Raw genomic sequence first — 23,441 nt, 5'->3', positions numbered from 1 at the left:
GGTACGCGGGCCTCTCACTGTTGTGGCCTCTCCCGTTGCAGAGCACAGGCTCTGAACGCGCAGGCTCAGCGGCCATGGCTCACGGGCCCAGCTGCTCCGCGGCGTGTGGGATCTTCCCGGACCGGGGCACGAACCCGTGTCCCCTGCATCGGCACGCGGACTCTCAACCACTGCGCCACCAGGGAAGCCCTATGGTGTTTTTTTAATACCATGCATGTTTTTCTTCTTTTTCTTATGCAGAAAACCTTACCAATTTTTCTCTTATGGATTTTATATAATAACAAGGTCTTACCCAAATATGAGGTGTTTTTGTTCCATCTTTTTACATTCAACTGTATGATACACTGAAATTAACCTTGAACCTATCTGGTGAGATATGGATCAACATTTTTTCACAGATGGCTACCCAGCTGCTTCAACACCATTTCTTTCTTGTATAGTCTTTTGCCCACTAATCTGAATTACCCCCTTATCACATACATTAGGTCCATTTATGCATTCATATTACTTCCTGGACCGTTTATTTTATTCCATTGAACTGTCTCACTAAACATATCTTGCCCAATTATTTTTTTCATATTATTAAATAACTTTCCAAAACATTGTATAAAATTAAGGCTACACCAAATTTTAATAATCTCATTTTGAATACAAACTTACATTTCAGTGAAATATAATTATTCTCCTATTCCCTACCAGCAAAGAGTTCTAGGAACAAAATGTGTAGGTTACAGTGAATGAACTTCTTTAAAAAACTTGGTATTTATTGCCAAAGTGTTATGAAATAATATTTTGGTAACCATTTTTATAGTTATTAATTCCTAAATTAAGCTACTTATTTAAAAGTACCTTCACTTACTAAATATCTTTAATGCTATTAAAATTCATAAAGGAAAGCTTATAAAGATCAAATTTAAGAATGAGTCAACCAGGTGTGTTTGTTTTTCCTAAAAAGATGTGTTTATTCTCTGATTTTGAAAGGAGGTGACAAAGCTCACTTTTAAAGTCTGTGTATTTGTGAATGCACAGACTCCTGAAATAATTTTTAGTTAAATAAATAGATACACACACCAAACTTCATCTCTGGATCCAGGTGATTTCTTAAATGACTTAAAGCATACCCTGCTGTTAAATTCTTTATGAGTAGGGCCTCCTTTTTCTTACTCTGGTTCTTTGTTGATTCTATGCAATGGCTTGTTTACTTTTATTTTCTTTTAATAACATACGTTCCAAAAATCTGAGGAAGACATGAAACCAATAGCCAAGTTTGTTGGGGTGCCTTTACAGCTCATATCAAGCTGGTGATTCACATTTGCTTAAGAGGCAATGCAAATCACCAGCTTGATATGAATTGCAAAGGCACTCCAACAATCCCCAACAGGAGAGTAGGAAAGAGTTCCCAGAAGGGTACATGATCCATCTGTCAAATAAGCTCTGATAGTCGTACAAGAAGTTCAGTTGCAAGTGACTGAAATCCAAAAACAATGGCTTAAACAATACAGATGTTATTTTTCTCTCAAGCAAAAAAAAAAATTCAAGGCAATGCTCTAGGACTAGTTGGTGCTCCATGGTATATCAGGGACTCAGGTTCCTTCCATCTTGTTGTTACACTTGCCTCCACTCACCCAATCACTTTATGGTCTAAGATGGCTTCTTCAGCTCCACCCATGTGCATATATGTTACACGTACCACATTCACTTACATTCAATTGCCCAGAACATAATCACTTAACCATACCTAGCTGCAAGAGATTCTAGTAAATCTAGTCTTATTCAGGTGGCCAATGCGCAGCAAAACATTTCAGGTATTCTATTACTGCAGAAGAAGGAAAGAAGAGATACAAGACAACTAGTAGTCTCTGCCACAGTGTCCTTCAAAGATCTGTGGCCACCTCTAATAAGTGCATAAGACCAAAGCTTGTATTGTATATACAATACTCACTTGTGTTTCAATTTATTGTCCTACATTTATTTTTACCTTTATCTTAAATTATCTTTGGAGCATGGAGGGAATAAAAAGATAAATATTAAATAATTTTGATCCAAGTATATGTACACCATTTTAAGTATAAAGAAATGAATGTTTGGATAATCAACTCTTTTATATTCCCCTTAATATCCAATTCCGGAAGTACTTATTCAGTCAACAAATATTTGAAGGCCTACAATATGGCAGGTATGTATTAGGAGTTCAGAATACAATACTGAGCAAAACATATATATTCCCAGTCCTCCAGAAATCTATAGCCTATGCAGGGAAAGACAGTAAAACAAGCAATTAGAATAAGGAATGACAAGTGCTATAATAAACACTACAAAGAAATTAGCGAGAGCTCCTAACATTCTAGGATGGAACAGAGCAGAGAGTGTCAAGAGAAAGGGGAAAGCATGTGCAGCTTTCTAGATGGGAGGGGCGGGGGAGGCAGGGGGGAAGCATGGCTCATTTAAGAGCTGAAAAAAAGTTCCATACAGCTATAAGACAGTCAGTGGCACAAGATGAGGCTACTGAGACAGGCAGGACCCAGATTATGAAGAGCCTGATAAATCACATTGATTTTAATCCCAGTAGCAATGAAAGTCATTGCAGACTTTCAGCAAAGCACAGACATAATCAAATCTTTATTTTAGAAAGCCAGAGAGGAAACAAGGTGCCCACATAAAACTGTAGCATGAATCCAGGCAAATGATGACAGGAGTTAAAACAGCAAGGGTAATAGAAATAACTGGACTAATTGGGATAAGCAGAAGGTAGAAGTGACAGAATTTGATGACTATACGGATGCTGGTGAGAGAAAAAAGAAAAAGTTAAGGAGAAGTCCCAGGATTCAAGCCTAGGCAATTGAGTGGACAGTGATGAGACACACAAAGAGAGTCAGGGCCGGGAGTGGATGGAAGAGATGAGTTTAAGTTTAGTCACTGAATTAGAGGTACATGTGGGACAACACATGCAAGGAAAACAGTTCAGTAAGTGTTTGGAAGTCAGAAGATAAGAATTACTAAAATAACACAAATCACTGAGCCATGCTGAGGGCTCAGTTAAGGTTAAAAAAAAAAAAAGATAGTTGGCAATGGTACCTACCTAAAGAAGTGTGCAATTTCTTTTATAACTCGACAAATTAAGAGAAAACTGAATTCCTTCAGAGTTTAGGTTTTGCCAGGCAGATGAGATAAAGATACAGCAGTGAACAAAGCAGATAAAGCTTATCCCTTCCCTATTTTAGTGGAATAAACATCAAGAGGTAATAAGTGCTGTGAAGAAAACTAAAGTAGGATAAGGATGTTATTTTGGATAGGGAGGTCAAAAGAGGTAGAGACATCTAGGTACAGACCTGATTGAAGTGACAGAGTACTACATAAACCTCTGGGAGAAAGCATTCCTAGCAGAAGAGAAGCGCAAAGTCCCTAAAGCGAAAACATATTGGTAATACTCAATAGCAAGGAGGTCAGTGTATGTAGCTGAGCTGAATGAAAAGGGATAGGAAATAAGGTCAGAGAAGTAGCACAGTACACTTTGGGCTATGGCAAGAATTTGGAATTTGTTTCACGTGTGACAGGAAGCCACTGGAAGTGTCTTGTGTAGAGAAGAGGAAGCAACACCTACCGGATGGGAAAGAAGTTGAAGTCATTTATATCACAGCAGGGTTTGGGGCAGAGAGCAAAACACTGAGCTAGCTGCAGAAGTCTTCAATGAATAATGAGGAATGATTGAGAGATGAACAGGTGAGAGCAACATGAAGAAACAGAAACAGAGGGTGGCCTAACTGAGAGGAATGAGCCGAAAAGAAGCAGCCACCAGCAAATTAGAGAGGATACAGGACAAGACAAAATCCCTGGGAAATCTCTCAAGAGGTTTACATTCTGGTCATGATTAATGAAACTGAAATGATTATAAAGTTATCTTTATTTAATCAGAATTGTGTGGCCTGAGCACAAATATACTTATTTGCCAAGTTAAAGCAGCATATTTAAAAATGTTAAAGTAACATGTTTTAAATATCATTATCACAATATTGAAAGTTTTTATGAATATCAACCTTTTTCTGATAAAATAACACACAGATTTTTGGCAGGAGCTCCTCAACGTCCAATTTGGTAGTGTCCTCCCAGAAGTTAAAAAGGTCATCATATAACAACACCAAAAGGCAACAGTATGACAGTTCTAGTTACCTGGATTTCTCCATGTGAAACTGATATTTTAAAATTTTACATATAACATCATTCTTATTTAATTTAAAATCTCAGTATGTTAAAACACATATATTTATGTTTTCTCTAGGCAAATTATGTAAGTCCTGGTACATACCCCACCTTGAATCTGCTCGGCCCCGTTTAACCCCCCACCAACCCCACCACCACCTCTCCTCCTGTCCCTGGGCTCAACCACTTGCCTTGTAGCCCCAGTAAAGACTCGCACAGCTACTGCAGTTACAAATCCTCACTCAGGGGGAGGAAAGGCCTACCATAGCTCCAGCCAGCCCCTACCTCCAACCAACAGGACCAATAGTAGCTCTGGCTTCCCCAGCAGCTCCTCAAAGAGGCCAGGGAACACAACTAAGAAGTATGGAAAAGTTATACTCTCTGGGAGTAGATTTCAACCGCTAAAAATGGGGTGTAGAAATAAGTGAACATATAAACCACTTGCCCTCAGTCCCCGTCCCCCCACCACCACCAAGATGGACTGCTTTGAAGCACAGCTGGTTCCATGTGGTCTCTGGGGAAACCTGTAAAAGTGAGCAACCAGGTGTGTAATGCACCACCTTCTATAGTTGATTCTCATTATTTATGGTAGTTATGTGCTGTAAAATGGCCATAAAAACTGAATTAGCAAATACTGAACCGCTGCTCCTAGAGGTAATACAGGAATAGGTTCCCGAGGAACTCTGGTCACAATATTTTCATCAACTAATCAACACATAACCTGTTTTATCTTTTACTCACTTTCCCTTCATTCTTTCTGCCCTGAAAATGTATCCTTTTCCCCACCCCACAAAAAACTCTTAGCCCATAAACTTCAACTAAGACTTTGTTTCCTAGGCAAGACAGGCTAAACACAAAACAAATCTTACTGAGAGCTAAATATGTTTGCCGCTTAAAGAAAAAATTAAAATTTTCTACTTGGCAGATACTTTTGTTTATTTCCCGTTATATATATTTTTCAGGAAAATAGTGCCAGTGGGAAATTCTCTACTTGATGATGAAAACATTAAAAAAAAAATCAAACTAACTACAGCAAAAGCTTTACTAAATATGTAATATTAAAAGATGTTACAGAAGTAAATTGTTCACTTGGTTTAAAATTAATCAAAGCAGGGCTTCCCTGGTGGCGCAGTGGTTGAGAGTCCGCCTGCCGATGCAGGGGACACGGGTTTGTGCCCCGGTCCGGGAGGATCCTACATGCAGCGGAGTGGCTGGGCCTGTAAGCCATGGCCACTGGGCCTGCGCGTCCGCAGCCTGTGCTCCTCAACGGGAGAGGCCACAACAGTGAGAGGCCCGCGTGCCGCAAAAAAAAAAAAAAAAAAATTAATCAAAGCATTTTGAGAATGCCCCAGTCATATTTTAAAGTGGTTTGATATTGGAAATAATAAATCTTAGGAAAAACTAAAAATATTTATGTTCCATTCAGATTCAAATTTCATTGAAATGAGGTAGTTTAAAGGTTAAAAAGGGTATGAAATGAGAGAGAAATCTCTATTCAAAATGGCAACAAATTTATTAAACAGGAATATATTTAAGAATAATAATGAGGGAGAATATCATACTAAAGACTTCAGTAGGGTGATAGTGGTGTACTAATAGACTTCCAAGATCAGTGGAGAAGAATGAAAGGCCTAGAAAAAGACATGAGAATTTTGTGTAAGATACATGCAGCATTTCAAATCAGTAGACGGTGGGGTTTGACATTAACTGGTTAACACTTGGAAACTTTCGAAAAAGTACATAACAAAATAAATGTTGGATATATTAAAAATTAAATATAAGCTGAAAGCATAAAAGATCCAGGAGAAAATATAGCAGAATATTTTTATTATCCAGGTGTGGAACAACCTTCCTAAACATGAGCATTGAAAAAAGTATGAAAGAAAAAATTCATAGATCTTAATATATAAATGTTTAAAGCCAGAAAAAAAGCAATTTCAAAAACAAATTAAAACATATGGAGAAAATGAATAGCAAAATATTACAATCTTTGATATATACTGATATATACTGAGCTCTTACAGATAGATTAGGAAAGATAATCATAAAAGAAAACCAGGTGAATGATACAATCTACATATAATAAAAAATCACAAAGAGAAAATAGAAATGGCAAGAAAAGGAATGGAAAAGAATGTTTGACACCACTTGTAAACAAAGAAATACAAATTAAAATGAGACATCAGTTACCTATGAACTGGCAAAGATAAGAATCCTACCACCTAGTGTTCAACTGCAAAAAAAAAAAAAAAAAACCCAATAGCCTCTCATGGCCTTTGGGCTCAGAGGATAAACTGGTACTTTTCCAGAAGGCCATTTGGTAATGTGTATTGAAAGTCTTTAAAGTGCTATATACTATTCAACCAGCTATTTAGCTTTTAGGACCTAACTCTAATAAAATTATTCTGATCTACATAAAGATATAGCTAAAAGAATATTCACGTTTATAATAAGGAAAAATTGAGAAACAACCTAAAATTCCCAAAGCAAGGACCTATTTAAATTATGGTATAGCTTAGAATATGTCATGTCTAGATAAAATGTTTATAAATAATTATTATGTTTGAGTTTTTAAAAAAGAATTATTTTGGGGTTTCTTTTGGTAATATAGTGCTTACTATTTGCCAGGCATTGATTGTCCTAAGCACTTTAAAATTATTTTTAAATTATTAACTTATTTAATCCTTATAACAGCCCAAAATGAATTAGATATAGTACTAGAATCCCAATTTTAGTTTACAAAACAATATTATAGTATAATTTTTGTTGAAAAAAAGTTGAGAAATACACATGTAATGTACATATACTCTCAAACATTAATTAAAGACTCAAAGATCTTTACCAAATGACAGTAGTTATTTCCAAATTAATATATAACTTTCTTTTCATTTAAATCTTTAGTGTTCAACAAAAACATGTATTACTTTGTTATAAAGAAAGATGTTATTAAAAGTGAATTAAAATATATGGAAAACTAGCTTACTCATATTATTCATATGAATATATTTGACTATACTACTTATTAGAGATATGACTTTTACAAATCACTTAAGCCTTGGTTTCCTCATCAGTAAAAACGAAAATAATACCTTCTCCAAAAGGCCAAGTACAAAATGCTTTAGCTCATAATAGCAGCTCAGTAACTAAATTTCTAAGTACTTAGTAAATTTCTGTAAATTATATGGCTACTACTTACCGACAGGATAATTCTCCATCCATAGCATCATGTTCATCTGTACTGGTATATGTTAATCTTCCTCCAACAACTGTCCCAACCAAGTATACCAGCCAGGCAAGACGTCCTAATATATAACAAGGAAAAAATCATTTAGAAAGTATTGATAGAAACAAGGCTTATTTTTCCCGATATTCTAAAATCAGCAAAAGTTCTTCCAAACAAGTGATAAACTACTGAGAACTCAGTTCTTGACAGAGTGAAGAGTTGGATTTTAAGTTCACCAAGGTAGTATAATAGTGAAAATGACACATTTTAGAGCCAGATACAACTATGAATCCCAGCTCTACCAATCTGCTATGTAATCTTGCATAAGTATGTCTTCTTTGGAGAAATGTCTATTTAAATCCTTGGCTCAGTTTAAAATTGGGCTATCTTTTTTATTATTGAGTTGTAAAAGTTCTTTATATATTCTAGATACAAGTCTCTTGTCAGACATATGATTAGCAAATATTTTCTCCCATTCTGTGGGTTGTTTTCATTTTCTTCATGGTGTCCTCTGACGCACAGAAATGTTAAATTCTCATGTGGTACTAATGCTAATTTTTCCTTTGTTATTTCAGCTTTTGCTGTCAAATCTAAGAAACCATTGCCCAACCCAAAGTCATGAAGATTTAGTCCTATGTTTTCTTCTAAGAGTTTCATAGCTTTAACTCTTACATTTAGGTCTATGATTCATTTTGATTTAATTTTTTGTGTATGGTAGGATATAGGGTTCCAACTTCATTCTTTTGCATGCAGACATCCAGCTGTCCCAGCACCATTTGTTGAAAAGACAATCCTTCTGTCATTGAACTGTCTTCCTACCAGTCAAAAATCAACTGATTACAAATTGGAGGGTTTATACCTGAACTCTCAACTACATCTCATTGATCTAGTGTCTACCTTTACACCAATACCATACTGTCTTGATTACTATTGCTCTGTCATATATTTTGAAATCAGGAAGTGTGAGTCTTTCAACTTTTTTTTTTTCAAGATTACTTTGGATATCCTGGGTCGTCTGGATTTCCACATTAATTTAAGGATCAGCTTGCCAATTCCTGAAAAGAAGCCAGTTGGGATTTTGACAGAGATTACACTGAATCCATTAAGTCAATTTGAGGAATACTGCCTTCTTAACAATATTAAGTCTTCTGAATCATGACCATGATGTCTTCCAATTTATTTAGATATTTGATTTAATAATGTTTTACAGTGTCAGTGTACAAGACTTAACACTTCTTTTGTAAAGTTTTTACCTAAGTAGTTTATTCTTTTAAATGCTATTGTAAGTGGACTTGTTATCTTCATTTTTGATTGCTCATTGAAAATATATAAACCCACTGTTGATTTCTATTGATCTTGTATCCTGCAACTTTGTTACTCTTTTGTTAGTTCTAATAGTTTTTTGGGATCTGCCATTTTTTTCACTTTCTTACACCCTTCATGTCTTCTCTACCCTGCTTACCTACCTCCAGTTCTACTGCTTATCGTTATAATCTCTGTCTTGCATACAATGTCAACTTCTCTCCTCCTCTGACATACTCATCTTACAAAACCGTAATTGTTTAAATCCAATTCTCCACCTACTCTTTGCCTATCCTCACACAGCTTAATGTACCTGCAAAAAGATACAGCCATGTTGACTAGTCTCACTTTGAATGCCCCTTCTCAGTCAGGTCTTACACAGCTATCCTATCAATTTTCAATACCTAGACTACGGTAGTGTGTCTTCAAGATACCCATCAATTCCTTCCCTCCATGTATGCAATTGCCATCAGGAAGTGGAGTCTATTTTTCCAATCCTTCATAAGTCTGGGCTGGACTGTGACTGCTTTGACTAAAAGAATATGGTAGAAGTGACACTTATTCCAGTACTGGGCTTAGCCTTTAAGAGAACTGGCAGCTTCCTCCAGTCTCTCAGGGAATGTTCACTTAGGGGAAGCCATTCACCATGTAAGAAGACCACATACCCTGAGACCTAAAGGCTAGCCATGTAGAGAGACTACATGGAGAGAGAAATGCCCAACTATAGCCCATTCATCAAACATTCCAGCAAAGAGAACAGACTTGTGAGTAAAGAATCATTCAGGTGATGCCAGCTGCAGCTGTCACCTGATTACAACGCCTGAAAGACAGCAAAGGAGAACCATCCAGTTGAAACTTATCAATCCCAGAGAACACTGAGAGATAAGAATAAAATTGTTATTTGATAAACCACTAAGTTTTGGGCAAAAGATAACCAGAATACAATCTGCCAACATTTCATATCCACCTTTCCTGATTCATTATTTTTTTAAATTTTACTTATCACTTTCTAACATAATATATACTTTATTATTTATCTTGCTTTGTTACTTGTCTATTCCAATAGAATGTACACTGCATGACAGCTGTTATTTTTTCTGTTTGGTTGTCTATTGCATATCCAGAGCCTGAAACAGTGCCTGGCATACATAAGTTATCAAATAGACATGGGTTATTGAATTAAGAAATCATTACATAGAAAATACAGCATGAACCAGGCAAGAAGAAGTTAACAGCTTATTATCAATTTAGTAAACATGATAATGTAGAGTTGTTATTAAAAACGAATGTTAATGGTAGTTACATTTCTCTTGCTTAAATAAAAGCAGCTTCTTAAAGCACATTCAATGCAAGGTATGATCTAGTCTATCCTGCTATTTGCAAATTCATCCACGTGGTAAAATTTATTTGTAATCCCCCAAATCAATACTTGTGGTCATTCATGGACAGATGCAGAACAGCAAATAATTTAAGTTGCCCAATGTTCACATTCCAAGATCAGGTAAAACAAAGCAACAATCTGCTTTCTTGTTTCATCTCTCATTCTATAAACAGCTAAGTATCCCTTTTTGGTATCTTTTTGGTATCACATTGTTTTTTCACTTTTGTGCTCCTTGTTTATAATTTTACTCTTTAAAATAGTCAATTAAGAATAGTGCTAATGTGTTGCCTAGTGTTCCTAAGTGAAAAAAAAAAGCTATTATGTACCTTGTAGAGAAAATAACACGTGTTAAGCTTCGTCCAGGCATGGGCTGTAGTGCTGTTGGCTGTGAGTTCAATGTTAACGAATCAATGATATATATTAATGTAAATTATCTTTAAGCAGGAATACATAACACAGGGTTATATGCTGATCAGTCGATGAAAATGTGACCAGAAGCCTGCAGGAACCCAATCTGTATTTCCCCTAGGAGCAATGGTTTAATATTTGCTAATTCAGTGTTCACAGAAACTTTATAGATCATTAAATACCAAAGAAGGAGAATCGACTGTATATCTCAGAATCTTACAAAGGTTATCATCAATAGATTGTGCTCCAATGTGTGTGGGGCATACACATTTTATACAATTAATACGAATCTAAAACATTGTGACCATAATCTTTGGTGAATGTAGTATAATAACTTACCTGCCCTATGAGAGTCGTTATTTTAAAAATATCTTACTACAAATTATTTCTCAAAATGAAAAATATTATTTAAATCTAAATAATAACCTTCTTTATATATTTTATCTATTTAGATTCTTAGATACTAATTTTGCTTAAAGTAAGCTTCACTATTACTAAAAATAATAGCAAACATTTAAATAGTACTTAACATGCACTAAGTACTATTTTAAACATTATATGTATTACCTGTACCTATATTTATTTAGTGTCACAAATCCCTATTAAGAAGTATATGATTCAAATATAGGCAATGGATTTCCAAGAGTCCATTCTCATACCCTTATGAGATATGTACCACTTCCTCTCAAGACTGATTAAAATACTTGAACAACACAGTGGTCAATCAGCTAGACAGACCTTGATGATCCAACAACCTCTTAAGTGTTTATTTAATACATTTTAATTCCTAATCCTGACTGTTCTCCACCTGTCTCCCAGATTTTTGCTACACATGAGACTGCATCTCCCTTTGGGATCATTTCTAGGGCATTCACACTTCTTTTGATTCCCAAACCAGCCACCCTAAAACCAAGTATATGTGACACGTGAAACTAACATTTGTTGAATAGCTGAATTTAAAATAAGCAAACTTACTTTTGGAGTTTATAACTAATGTAAATGTAGAAACATCTGCCTACTAGCTCTTCATAAAACAAGCCATCTTGAAAACAGACACTGATTATATATGTAACTTTTATATTTCTCTGTTGGAAGATCAATATTTAAAAATGGAGGCAATACAATTTAGCCACCAAGAGCACAACCTGGATTCAAATTCTGCCTCTACTATTTATTATGCTTGTTACTCAATCTTTTTGGCTTTAATTTCCTCATTTATAAATATGAAATGCTAATAATAATTGGCTCGTAGGCTTCTGACAGCACTGAATGGTATTCTGCATGTAAAGTACTCATAATAATTCCTGCTACAAGGGCTGACTAAATGTTGACTATTATTATTATTATTATTAAATAGCTATACTGTTTTTAGTTCTTCTATATCATAGCTACAAAAGCCATAAAACATATCAATATGGAATATTTATATGTCCATTCTAAGTTTTACTTTCAAGTTGCTCAAGAAAATGAAGTCACACAATATTTAAGAATTTTTATGTTCTTCCCTCTCTACCAAAGAGGCTTTTCGCAATTAAAGCTACTTACAGTTAGCTGTGTCTACAAACAAAAACCCTGAACTGAAAAAAACTCTCAAGAATTTTCAGAAAATTCATTTGCTGAATATCTACTATGTGCCATGTTCTGTCCACTGGGATATAACCAAATATGTATAAGGCAGGGTGAGAAGGGAGAAAGAGACCCTATGCTCAACAGGTTGAACCTGGTGAGAGAGAGAAAATTGCAAAGATGATTTTTTCAATGCACTGTGATGAGTATCACTGTCTAATAATAAATACTAAATATAGGACAAGAATTTCTCAAATTTTAATTTTTTATTCTTTAATTCATTTTATTTTGTGACCTTGAAATTAAGGCTTTGATATCAAAGAATGCTATGCAAAGATAGCATGTGATCAACTGTGAGCATTTTTTCTAAAATTATGGTAAATTTTGAATGGAAGTTTATTCAGAGAGAAGTAGGATGTATATTTACTCTTTCCCTGTTTTAGAAAGCAGTGATTTCTATTGTATGAGACAAAAAAGCAGGAATTTTTAACCCTAAAAATTAACAACTACTAACTGAAAAAATTAGGATTAGTGTTAGAAATGAACAATGCAATGAAATATAAAGGCATTTTAATTAATCTATCAAATACAATTTTCCTATTTCACTGAATGAGTGATATTTCTCAAACACATTAAACCTTACCCTAAAACTCTAGAATATTAGAGTTACAGCATTTAGAATAATAGATGTTAAAAAGTTACATTGGTTATGGAATTATATCCACAAAGTTTAAAGAACCATGTAAAGCCATAAATCTAAATTGCATTTAGAAATTTAAATATCCTATACATGAGTTTCATATCTATAATTTTATTTAAAAATTCTCATCTTAGATTACATTTCCATTATAGTTTTTCATTTTTCGATTTATTCTGAAATGTTCAGGGCATTTGTTCAGCAGCTGTTCAAGAACAGAATATTTTTTCCTTTAACAAAATAATTATTGCTGTAATAATCTGTAATTATGGTTTATAACTGCAATAATCCCAAAGAAATCAGTCATTACCCTAGATCACAAGTAATCGTTAACTACTGTTAATGATCTATTTATTTCTTAGGGATTATTGTTTTCGTAAACCATGACCATATCACCACGAATATGGAAGAGCAAGACAATATAATACAAGTGAGATCATAATATAATAATAAACTTATTTTGTAACATTAAAAGCCATTAAGCATCTAAATTAAAGCACACATAACGAGAGCATATAATTTTCTTTGTTCAACACTAACTGAAGTCTTTACACAAAAGAAATTGAACACTACCATACACAGCAGTACAAACTAGAACCACACTAGGCACTTTTCATAATATAAAACAATTATTTCTGAATAGACCACAGATATTTTTAAAGGGCAGACAGACTCCTTCTCACTAACCTTTTGACTAGAAGAAAGGAAAAAAATATCTATTAAACATTTCCATGTATCAGGCATTATATTAGAAACTCTGAAATGATGTTTTATTAAAACTACAACTACAAAAACTCCCTGAATTTGTATTAGTCAAGAATCAGGTCTGGGGCTTCCCTGGTGGCACAGTGGTTAAGAATCCGCCTGCCAATGCAGGGTACATGGGTTCGAGCCCTGGTCCAGGAAGATCCCACATGCCGCAGAGCAACTGAGCCTGTGCGCCACAATTGCTGAACCTGCGCTCTAGAGCCCGTGAGCCACAGCTGCTGGGCCTATGCGCCACAACTACTGAAGCCCGCACACCTAGAGCCCATGCTCCACAACAAGACAGGCCACCCCAATGAGAAGCCCATGCACCGCAACGAAGAGCAGCCCCCGCTCGCCACAACTAGAGAAAGCCTGCGCGCAGCAATGAAGACCCAACGCAGTCCAAAATAAACCCCCAAAACAAAAAAGAAACATGTCTGACATTTTATTCAATAGATAGGCCTATTTAATACCAATAAATGATTACATTTCAGTTAATTCCATTCATGTATCTTAGAACAGCTATACTTTCTTCCAATAACCCTTTTGTAGGAAAACAAGTGTTTGATTTTACAACTGAATCTTTTTACATTGTAACTAATATTTGATACATATGAAAGAATATATGTAATGTATGTAAAGTACAGTCTTCCCTCAGTATCCACAGGGGATTATTTCCAGGATCCCTATGGATACAAAAATCTGCAGATGCTCAAGTCCCTTATATAAAATGGCACGGTATTTGCATACAACCTATTCGTAACCTCCATATGCTTTAAATCATCTCTAGATTACTTATAAACCTAATACAATGTAAAGTCTAGGTAAAGAGTTGTAAATACAATGTAAATGCTAAGTAAACAGTTGCTGGCACATGGCAAATTCAAGTTTGGCTTTTTGGAACTTTCTGGAATTTTATTTTGGGGGGAATATTTTCTGTGGTTGGTTGAATTAGCAAGTGCAGAAACCTCAGATACAGGGGGATGACTGTATGATAAAACAAACTCCTGTGACCCCCCTATCCAATTTAACAACCAAGGCATTACCAATACTGTCACACCTACCTCCATATCCTGAACCTAGCTTCCCCCCTTACCTTGCACCCCAGAAGTAACCATGACTGCATTTGATGCTTACTATTTTCTTGACATCTTTTTGTTTTATCACTTACAGATATATTCTTAAACTATATATTTTTAGTCTCACTTGTTTTGGGGCTTTATTAAGCGTTTCATACTATATATAGCTTTCTGAAAATTGTTTTTTTTTCCCCACTAATTATTTCTGAAATTCATCTTTAAGTATATCTGTAGTTCATTTTTTTATGTTATATAATACTCCATTGTATAACTATATTATGATCTGTTTATCCATTTTCATGTTGATGGACATTTGAGCTTTTTCCATTTTTTTGCCTTTAATAACATTAAGGCTATGAACATTCTCACGCCATGTCCTCTTGTTTAGAAGAGCTCTTCTAAAGGACATATCTAAGAGTGGAAGTGCCAGGTCAGAAGGTATTAAAATGTTCCACTTTTCAAGATAACACCAAAGTGATTTCCAGTCTATTTCCAAGTGACTATACTTTATATTCCTACCAGAAGGATGTAAAAATTCCCTTTGATCTACATTCTCCTGTAAGATTTACTTTTGCCAATCTACTGGAAGTAAAATGGTATCTCATGTGCCTTGATTTCCCTTTCTCTTATGAGTAGTGACATGCTTATTTGTATCTATTGATCATTTCCCTAAAGAATTGCTTGTTTTATTGATTTCTAGGATTTATTTCCAGGTTCTTCTAGATCCTTGCTTGGGTTAGTGTGTGTGTATGTGTTGCAAATATCTTCTTCAACTTCTGGTATTTTTTAAAAAAAATCTTGTGTTGATTTTAAGTTATTTTTCTAGGAATTTACTAATTTCGAGTTTTCTAATTTGTTGACTTCAAAAAATACTATGTATAATTTTATCTTTTAAACCTCTGCTGTATCTGTAATTGTATTTCCCCTCTTGATCCTAATGTCATTTGTGAATTCTCTTTTCTTCTTATCTCATGAGAGGTTTGTCAATTTTATTAGTACTTTTAAAGAATTAACTCTTGATTTTTTTGATATTACTGAATCTTTGTTGTTTAGTTCCTTAATTTCTGCTCTTTGTTTCCTTCTTTCTCCTTTCTTTGGGTTTGATCTGCTCCTCTCATTCCAACCTCTCAACTTGGATGCTTAAGTCACATTTCAGCCTTTCTTGTTTTTGTGAAATAAATTTCCTACTGAATTCCAAACATATGGTATTTCCACTTTTCTTTGTTTTTTAATTTCCTTAAGACTTCTTCTTTTACTCCATAATTACTTAGAAGTATGTTTATAAAATTACCAACTTTATGGAATTTGTTATTTTTACAGGTTGGTTTTAATTTAATCGCAAATTGGTAAGAAAATCTGGACTCTATGATACTGTCATTGAAATTTGTTGAGACTTGCTTTATGTACTAATATTTGGTTAATTTTTTAAAACTGAGATATAATTGAAATATAACATATTAGTTTCAGGTATACAACAAAATGATTTGATATTTGTATGTATTGGGAAATGATCACCACAATAAGTCTAGTTAACATCCACCACCACACAGTCACAAATTTTATTTTCTTGTGGTGAGAACTTTCAAAATCTACTCTCAGCAACTTTCAAATATGCAATACAGTATTATTAATTATAGTTTCCATGGTGTATATTACATCTTCATTATTTATTTATTTTATAACTGGAAGTTTATACCTTTTGACCATCTTTACCCATTTTACCCACTCCCCAACACTACCACAGCAACCACCAATCTGTTCTCTGTATCTACAAGTTTGTTTTGTTTTGTTTTTCAGATTCCACATACAATGAAATCATACAGTATTTGTCTTTCTCTTAGTTCACTTAAAATGCTCTCAAGGTCAATCCGTGTTGTCATAAATGGCAAGATGTCATTCTTTTTTATGATTGAATAATATTCCTTATATACTATAATGTATAATAATTTTACATACATATGTTTATGTGTACACACACACACACACACCCCACATATTTTCTTTATCCACTCCTCCAGCAATGGATACTTAGGTTGCTTCAATGTCTTGACTATTGTAAACAAGGCTGCAATGAACATGGGGGTGTAGATATCCTTTTGAGTTAGTATTTTCATTTTCTTCAAATACTTAGAAGTGGAATTGCTAGATCATCTGGTAGTTCTGTTTTTAACTTTCTGAGGACCCTCCATATTGTTTTCCATATTGGCTATACCAATTTACATTCCCACCAACAGTGCACAGGGTTCCCTTTTCTCCACATTCTTGCAAACAGTTGTTATATCTTGTCTTTAAGATAATAGCTATTCTAATAGGTGTGAGGTGATATCTCATGGTGGTTTTGATTTGCATTTCCCTGAGAATCAGTGATGTTCAGCACCTTTTCACGTACCTGAAATCCATTCATATGTCTTCTTTGGAAACATATCTATTCAGATCCCCCGCTCATTTTTTAATTGGGCTGTTTATTTTTTTGCTATTGAGCTCTGTGAGTTCTTTACATATTTTAGATATTTGCCCTTTATCAGATATGTGACTTACAAATATTTTCTCATATTTGGTAGGTTGCCGTTTCACTTTGTTGATGGTTTCCTTTGCTGTGCAGAAACTTTTTAGTTTGATGTAGTCCCACTTACCACTTACTTATTTTTGTTTTTGTTGCCTTTGCGTTTGGTGTCAAGTCCAAAAAATCACAGCGAAGACCAATGTCTAGAAGCTTACTACCTATGTTTTCTTCTAGGTGTTTTATGGTTTCAGGTCTTATGTTCAAGTCTTTTCGATTTGAGTTATTTTTGTGTATGGTGTTATTTTTGTGTATGGTGTAAGATAGGGGTCCAGTTTCATTCTTTTGCATGTGTCTATATAGTTTTCCTAACACCATTTATTGAAGAGACTGTCCTTTCCCCATTGTATATTCTTAGCTCTATGTCATAAATTAACTGACCATGTGGACATGGGTATATTTCTGGGCTCTCTATACTGTTCCACTGATTTATGTATCTGTTTCTATGCCAATGCCATACTGTTTTGATCACTATAGCTTTGTGATATAGTTTAGAGTCAAGAAGCATGATGCCTCTAGCTTTGTTCTTCTTGGTCAATTCTTTTAAAAACATGCCACATGTCCTATTAATATTTTCTAATTGTTGGTTTCAGCATTTTATATACATCAATTCAATAAAGTCTGTTAATTATATTGTTCAAATCCTTTTGATTTCCATATCTAATTTATCAACAATAATTTGCAGAAATGTACTGCAACTCCTCATTATAATGGTACATATGTCGATTTCTCCCACAGGATCACCATTCTTTGCTTGATGTTTTGAGACTATTTCAAGGTACTAGATATTTGAAATTGTTATACCTTCTTAGTATACAAATGATTATCTCCAGTTTTAGTAATGCTTTTTATCTTACAGTCTTGTTTGATATTAATATAACTACCCCAACTTCCTTTAGGTTCATATTTACACAGCACATTTTTTTTTATCTTTCAACTTTCTATGTTTTGAAGTTTTGAGTATGTCTTTTTTTTTTTTTTTTGCGGTACACGGGCCTCTCACTGTTGCGGCCTCTCCTGTTGCGGAGCACAGGCTCCGGATGTGCAGGCTCAGCAGCCATGGCTCACGGGCCCAGCTGCTCTGTGGCATGTGGGATCCTCCCAGACTGGGGCACGAACCCGTGTCCCCTGCATTGGCAGGCGGACTCTCAACCACTGTGCCACCAGGGAAGCCCCGAGTATGTCTCTTATAATGGGCATTTGGCTCACTGGAATATTTTTTAAAATATTCAACTTTATAATCTGGCTTAATTGTAAATTTAATTCATTTATGTTTATTAGATTAATAATGTATGTGGAATGCTCCTACTATTTTATTTTCTATTACTGTCTTTCTTTTTGTCTCTCTTTTCTTGGCTTTTTAAAACACTGAGTTTCCTTGTTTACCTATTTCATTATTTTTCCTCTACTGTGTAATGGAAGTTAATCACATGTCTTACACTTTTGTTACTCTTGAAATTTTACCATCTTAATTCTCTTCCAAAATAAAACAACGCATTAAGACAATTTTAATTCTTATCACATCCCTCTCTCATGTACTACTGTTTATGGTAGTTTCTTTTTTAATTTCACAAGTTAAAAACAATAACTTTTTTAAAAATATAAGGCTATGTTTGTTAAGATTTGTGTGTTTACCAATTTCTGTGTGTTCCTTTCCTTCCTCATGGAATCATGTCCCTTCTTCCTGAAAAATAATCTTTAGAACGTTTAATGAAAACTTTTAATAAAGAACCTCAGTAAAGATCTACTGGTAATAAAAATTCTGTTTTCACTTGTCCAGAAGTGGTTTCAGTATCTTTGCTCATGAAAGATACTTTTGCTGACATACAGTTATACGATGGCCATTATTTTGACTCAACTTTTTGAGAATAATAATCCACAATCTTCTGGCTTACATTTTTACTGTTGAGAAGTGAGTTTTTCGGTCTATTTTACACTCTTTAAGCTGCTTTAGAGATTTTCTGTCTTCGGAGCTACACAGTTTGACTAAACTGCTGGTTTTTTTGACTGGTACATTTTGGATTTGCTGTATTGACAGATGCATGTCTTTCATTAATTCTAAAAAATTCTCAGAAAGAATGTTTTCCATTATTGCTTCTGTTCCATTCTCTCTATTCTGTCTTCTGGGATCCAACTTGACATATCTGACCTCTTCATTCCATCTTTTAACTTCTCTTTTAATAGCTACTTTTGACTTGCCTGGTGGTTCAGTGGTTAAGATTCCATGCTTCCACTTCCAGAGGGCACAGGTTTAATGCCTGGTCGGGGAACAAAGATTCCCACGTGCCGTGAGGTGCGGCCAAAAAAATTAAAAAATAAATCCTTCACCAGTTTTTTTTTTTTAAAAAAAGTTACTTTCCTTGTTTCCCCACATTCTTAAAAATTTCTTCAAATCTAACTGCCAATTTTCTAATTCTTTCCTCAGCAGGCTCTAATTTACTGTTTAACAAATTCATTAAATTTTAGATCACAAAAAATATTTTTTTCAATAATAAGTTTCATTTGAGTCTTCTTCAATCTGCCTGGTCATTTTTCATTCTCTTGTTTGCTCATCTGTAGTTCTAACTTTTTCCTTTAAACATTTCATACATAATTATTTTATATTCCTATAAAATTCCAGTATCTTAAGTCCTTGAGGAGATCTAAATCAAATAAACCATTCACTGTTTTTGTTAGTGCTCAGTCATGGTACCTTGTTTTGTTGTTTGTGTGCTGGTTATTTTTTAAGTCATGAAGAGTTAATTGACTGCTCTTTATCTGCAGGATTCTTAAGGCACTAAAGTATGGTTGCTATTCTTTAAAGAAGATTTTAATTTACTTTTTTGCTGGAAGGCAAGGGGATCTACCAGTTTCAGACCACTATATCCCCTCTCAAGGGCCCAACTTAATATAAGAATCCCAAGTTCAGTACACTGACTTTGCTACTAGCTTAAGGGTTTGCCACCAATGTAATCATTGATAATTTGCCTCTAAAGGCAACACTGGCTTTTTTGCCCTTGTTTGCTACCCACCAGTTCATTCTGGTTAAAGTTCATTTTTTGAGGGGGAAGTAGTCAGAAGAAAGAGGGACAGAGAAGTGGAGGAGAGCAGACTGGAGGAGTAGGAACCTCAGCAATTTCATATACTTATTTCAAGCCAAGCAATGCAGGATCTGACTGCAGCTCAAAGGCCTTTCAGAGCATGTAGTTGACCACACTGAAGTGAAAGTTACTGCTAATTCTTTACTTTTAAAGAAGCAAACACTAATTGTGATATAAAACCAAAAACAAAAAATGTGATTTTTATAGGTAGTTGGTTAAACATGAACCAAATTATAACATAATCTGAATTAATATAAAAAATGAATCAGAAAAGATATTATATAAGGCTGCCATTGTGTCATCAGGCAAAAAAACCCCAAAACACTATAAGACAGGCTTACAGGGCAACCACATATCTACAAAAAGAACTGAAGGGACAAGTGGGGACTGAAATCCAGCCTGTACTCTACTCACCATACTAGCATACTATACTTGCCTGGGTGCTTTTTCTAATTTGCACAAAGGCACCTGATATATTACTGAGTTGGTAAGAAAGTAAAATAAATCCACAAAGGCAAAAATAGATGTCTGGGCTGAAACTGAGAGATATAGGCATAAAAACAACTAGAGAACTTGAGCTTCTTGTTTGAAGGACAAAGGACAAAGCCTAGGGCATGCCCAATAAGAGGACTCCAACAAGAAACTCTTACACCCTTAGCAAGAAAGTGAACTGTCTGCCCTAGACAAAGAAAGACAAAACAGAAAATTGTCTAACTTGACTTCCATGTTAGTCACAGGAAAGAAGGAAAAATCCCTCAATTCAGACCTCACACAGCGAGGCCTAAATACAGACTACCAGTGTGATATGAAAAACCTTATTCTAAAGAAGCAGTTTAAATGGTATTGAGTTGATAGTCTTCCTCCACCCCATTTAGTAGATGGGCCAAACATTTCAATTAAAGGACAGAGATGGTCAGCAGTGATTTTTTTTTAAAGGAAGAACTATACACTGTCTACAAGAGACACGCTTTAAAAATAAAGACACAGACAGACTGGAAGTAAATGGATGGTGAAGGATATCCCACGTAAACAGAAAGTATAAGATGGCACTGGCTACAGTAATAACAAATGCAGTAGATTTTAAGATAAAAGGATCAATTAACAAGGAAAACAAAAAATTATAAATGTCTAAATGAAGCAAAAATTGAAAATTAAAAGTAGTATATGGGACTTCCCTGGCGGTGCAGTGGTTAAGAATCCACCTGCCAGTGCAAGGGACACGGGCTCGATGCCTGGTCCAGGAAGATCCCACATGCTGCGGAGCAACTAAGCCTGTGTGCCACAACTACCGAGCCTGTGCTCTAGAGCCTGCGAGCCACAACTATTGAGCCCGCAAGCCACAACTACTGAAACCCGTGCGCTCTAGGGCCTGCATACCACAACTATTGAGCCTGCGTGCTGCAACTACTGAAGCCTGTGTGCCTAGAGTCTGTGCTCTGCAACAAAAGAAGCCACCAGAACTAGAGAAAGCTCACGCACAGCAATGAAGACCCAACACAGCCAAAAATTTTAAAAATTTTTTAATTAAAAAAATAAAAAGTAGTATAGACTATTCCACAATCATATTTGGAGATTTAATACCTCTTTCTCTGTAAATAATAGAAATAGGCCCCAAAAATAACAAACAGAAAAAAATCAGTAAAAAAAAAGAATATCTGTACAATACTATTAATCATCTTGACTTAATTTCTATTTACATACTACTATACCCAACTATGGCTATGGTAAAATACATATTCTTTTCAAGTGTACATGGTCTGTCTGTCAGGAGAGACCATATGCTGGGTCATAAAACAAGTCTCAATAAACTTAAAGTCTGAAATCATACAAAATGATATTTGCCCAAGGTAGAATTAAAATAGAAATCAGAAACAATAAGACAACTAGGAAAGCCCCAAATATTTGGAAATAAAAGCATACTTCGAATAATCCATAAACTAACAAAGAAATAACAGATTAGAAAATAATTTTAACTAAATGATAATGAAAATAAAAGATCAAAATTCATGATATGCAGCTAAAGCAATGCTCAAAGCAGAATTTATAGCTTTAAATGTTTTTATTACAATACAAAAAAATCTAAAAATTAAAGATGTGATGTCTCCATCCAAAATTCGAAAAAAAGACCAAATAAAATCAAGTATAAGGCAGAAAATAATAAAGCCCCCCAAAAAAACTTATGAAATAAAAAATGAACAAACAAAAAAGAAAATCAGTGAAACTAAAAGTTGATTTCTTGAAAAGATTAACAAAGTTGATAAATATCTAGTTAGTCTATCGGGAAAAAAAGAAAAAGGGCAAAAATTATCAAATGGATGAAGGGGGGTCAAAAGGTACAAACTTCCAGTTATAAAATAAATGTCATGGGGATGTAATGTACAGCATGGTGACTATAGTTAATAATGCTGTATTGCATATTTGAAAGTTGCTAAAATAGTAGATCTCAAAAGTCCTCATCACAAGAAAAATAATGTGTAACTATGTATAGTGATGGATGTTAACTAGACTTTTTGTGCTGATCATTTCCTAATATATACAAATACCAAATTACTGTTGTACATCTGAAAATAATATATTATGTGGCAAGTATACTTCAATCCTTAAAATAGTAAGAATGAAAGAAAAGACATCACTTCAGATCCTACAGACATTAAAAGAATAATAATGAAATATTAGAAATAACTTTATTCCAGTGAATTTAAAAATAGGACCAATTCCTTGAAAGACACAAATGACTAATTTGACCCCAGGTGAAAGAGAACATTTGAATAGTCCTATACCAATTAACAAAATTTCATTCATAACAATAAACCCTCCAGCCCCGCTGGCTTCACTGGCTTCACTGATGAATCCTATCAAACGCTTAAGAAAGAAATAATACCAATACAACACAAACTCTTTCAGAAAGTAAAGAAGGGGGAAGAAACACTTCTTGACTCATTTTATGAGGCCAGTATTATCCTGTTACCAAAAGCAAAGTCATCACAAAAAAAGAAAACTACAGACAAATATCCTTCACGAACATCAATGTAAAATAAAATTTTTGCAAACTGAATCTAACACTATATAAAGGAACAGTATCATAACCAAGCAGGGTTTATCCTAGGAATGGAAAGCTGGTTTAAAAGAAAAATCAACCAATATAATTCATTATATTAGTAAAATAAAAAATTAAACAAAGGTCATTTGAGTAGGTACATA

The 23,441-nt window shown here is 34.5% G+C and overlaps 1 protein-coding gene across 3 annotated transcripts in view; it reads right to left on the bottom strand.

The window, feature by feature from the left end:
- RANBP17 (RAN binding protein 17) overlaps positions 1–23,441 on the bottom strand; it is a 315,657-nt gene that overhangs the window by 236,867 nt on the left and 55,349 nt on the right. For all 3 annotated transcript variants that reach the window (XM_022595127.3, XM_022595128.3, XM_022595131.3), the window contains exon 13: positions 7,394–7,499. In XM_022595127.3, the coding sequence (XP_022450835.2) occupies positions 7,394–7,499 (106 nt within the window). The remainder of the gene's footprint in view (positions 1–7,393; positions 7,500–23,441) is intronic.

This window comes from Delphinapterus leucas, chromosome 3 (genome assembly GCF_059928025.1).
Source record: "Delphinapterus leucas isolate spDelLeu-1000000601 "Yukka" chromosome 3, BTC_Dleu_Yukka2, whole genome shotgun sequence".
Lineage (NCBI taxonomy): Eukaryota > Metazoa > Chordata > Mammalia > Artiodactyla > Monodontidae > Delphinapterus > Delphinapterus leucas.
This window is presented reverse-complemented; position numbering and strand designations above follow the sequence as displayed.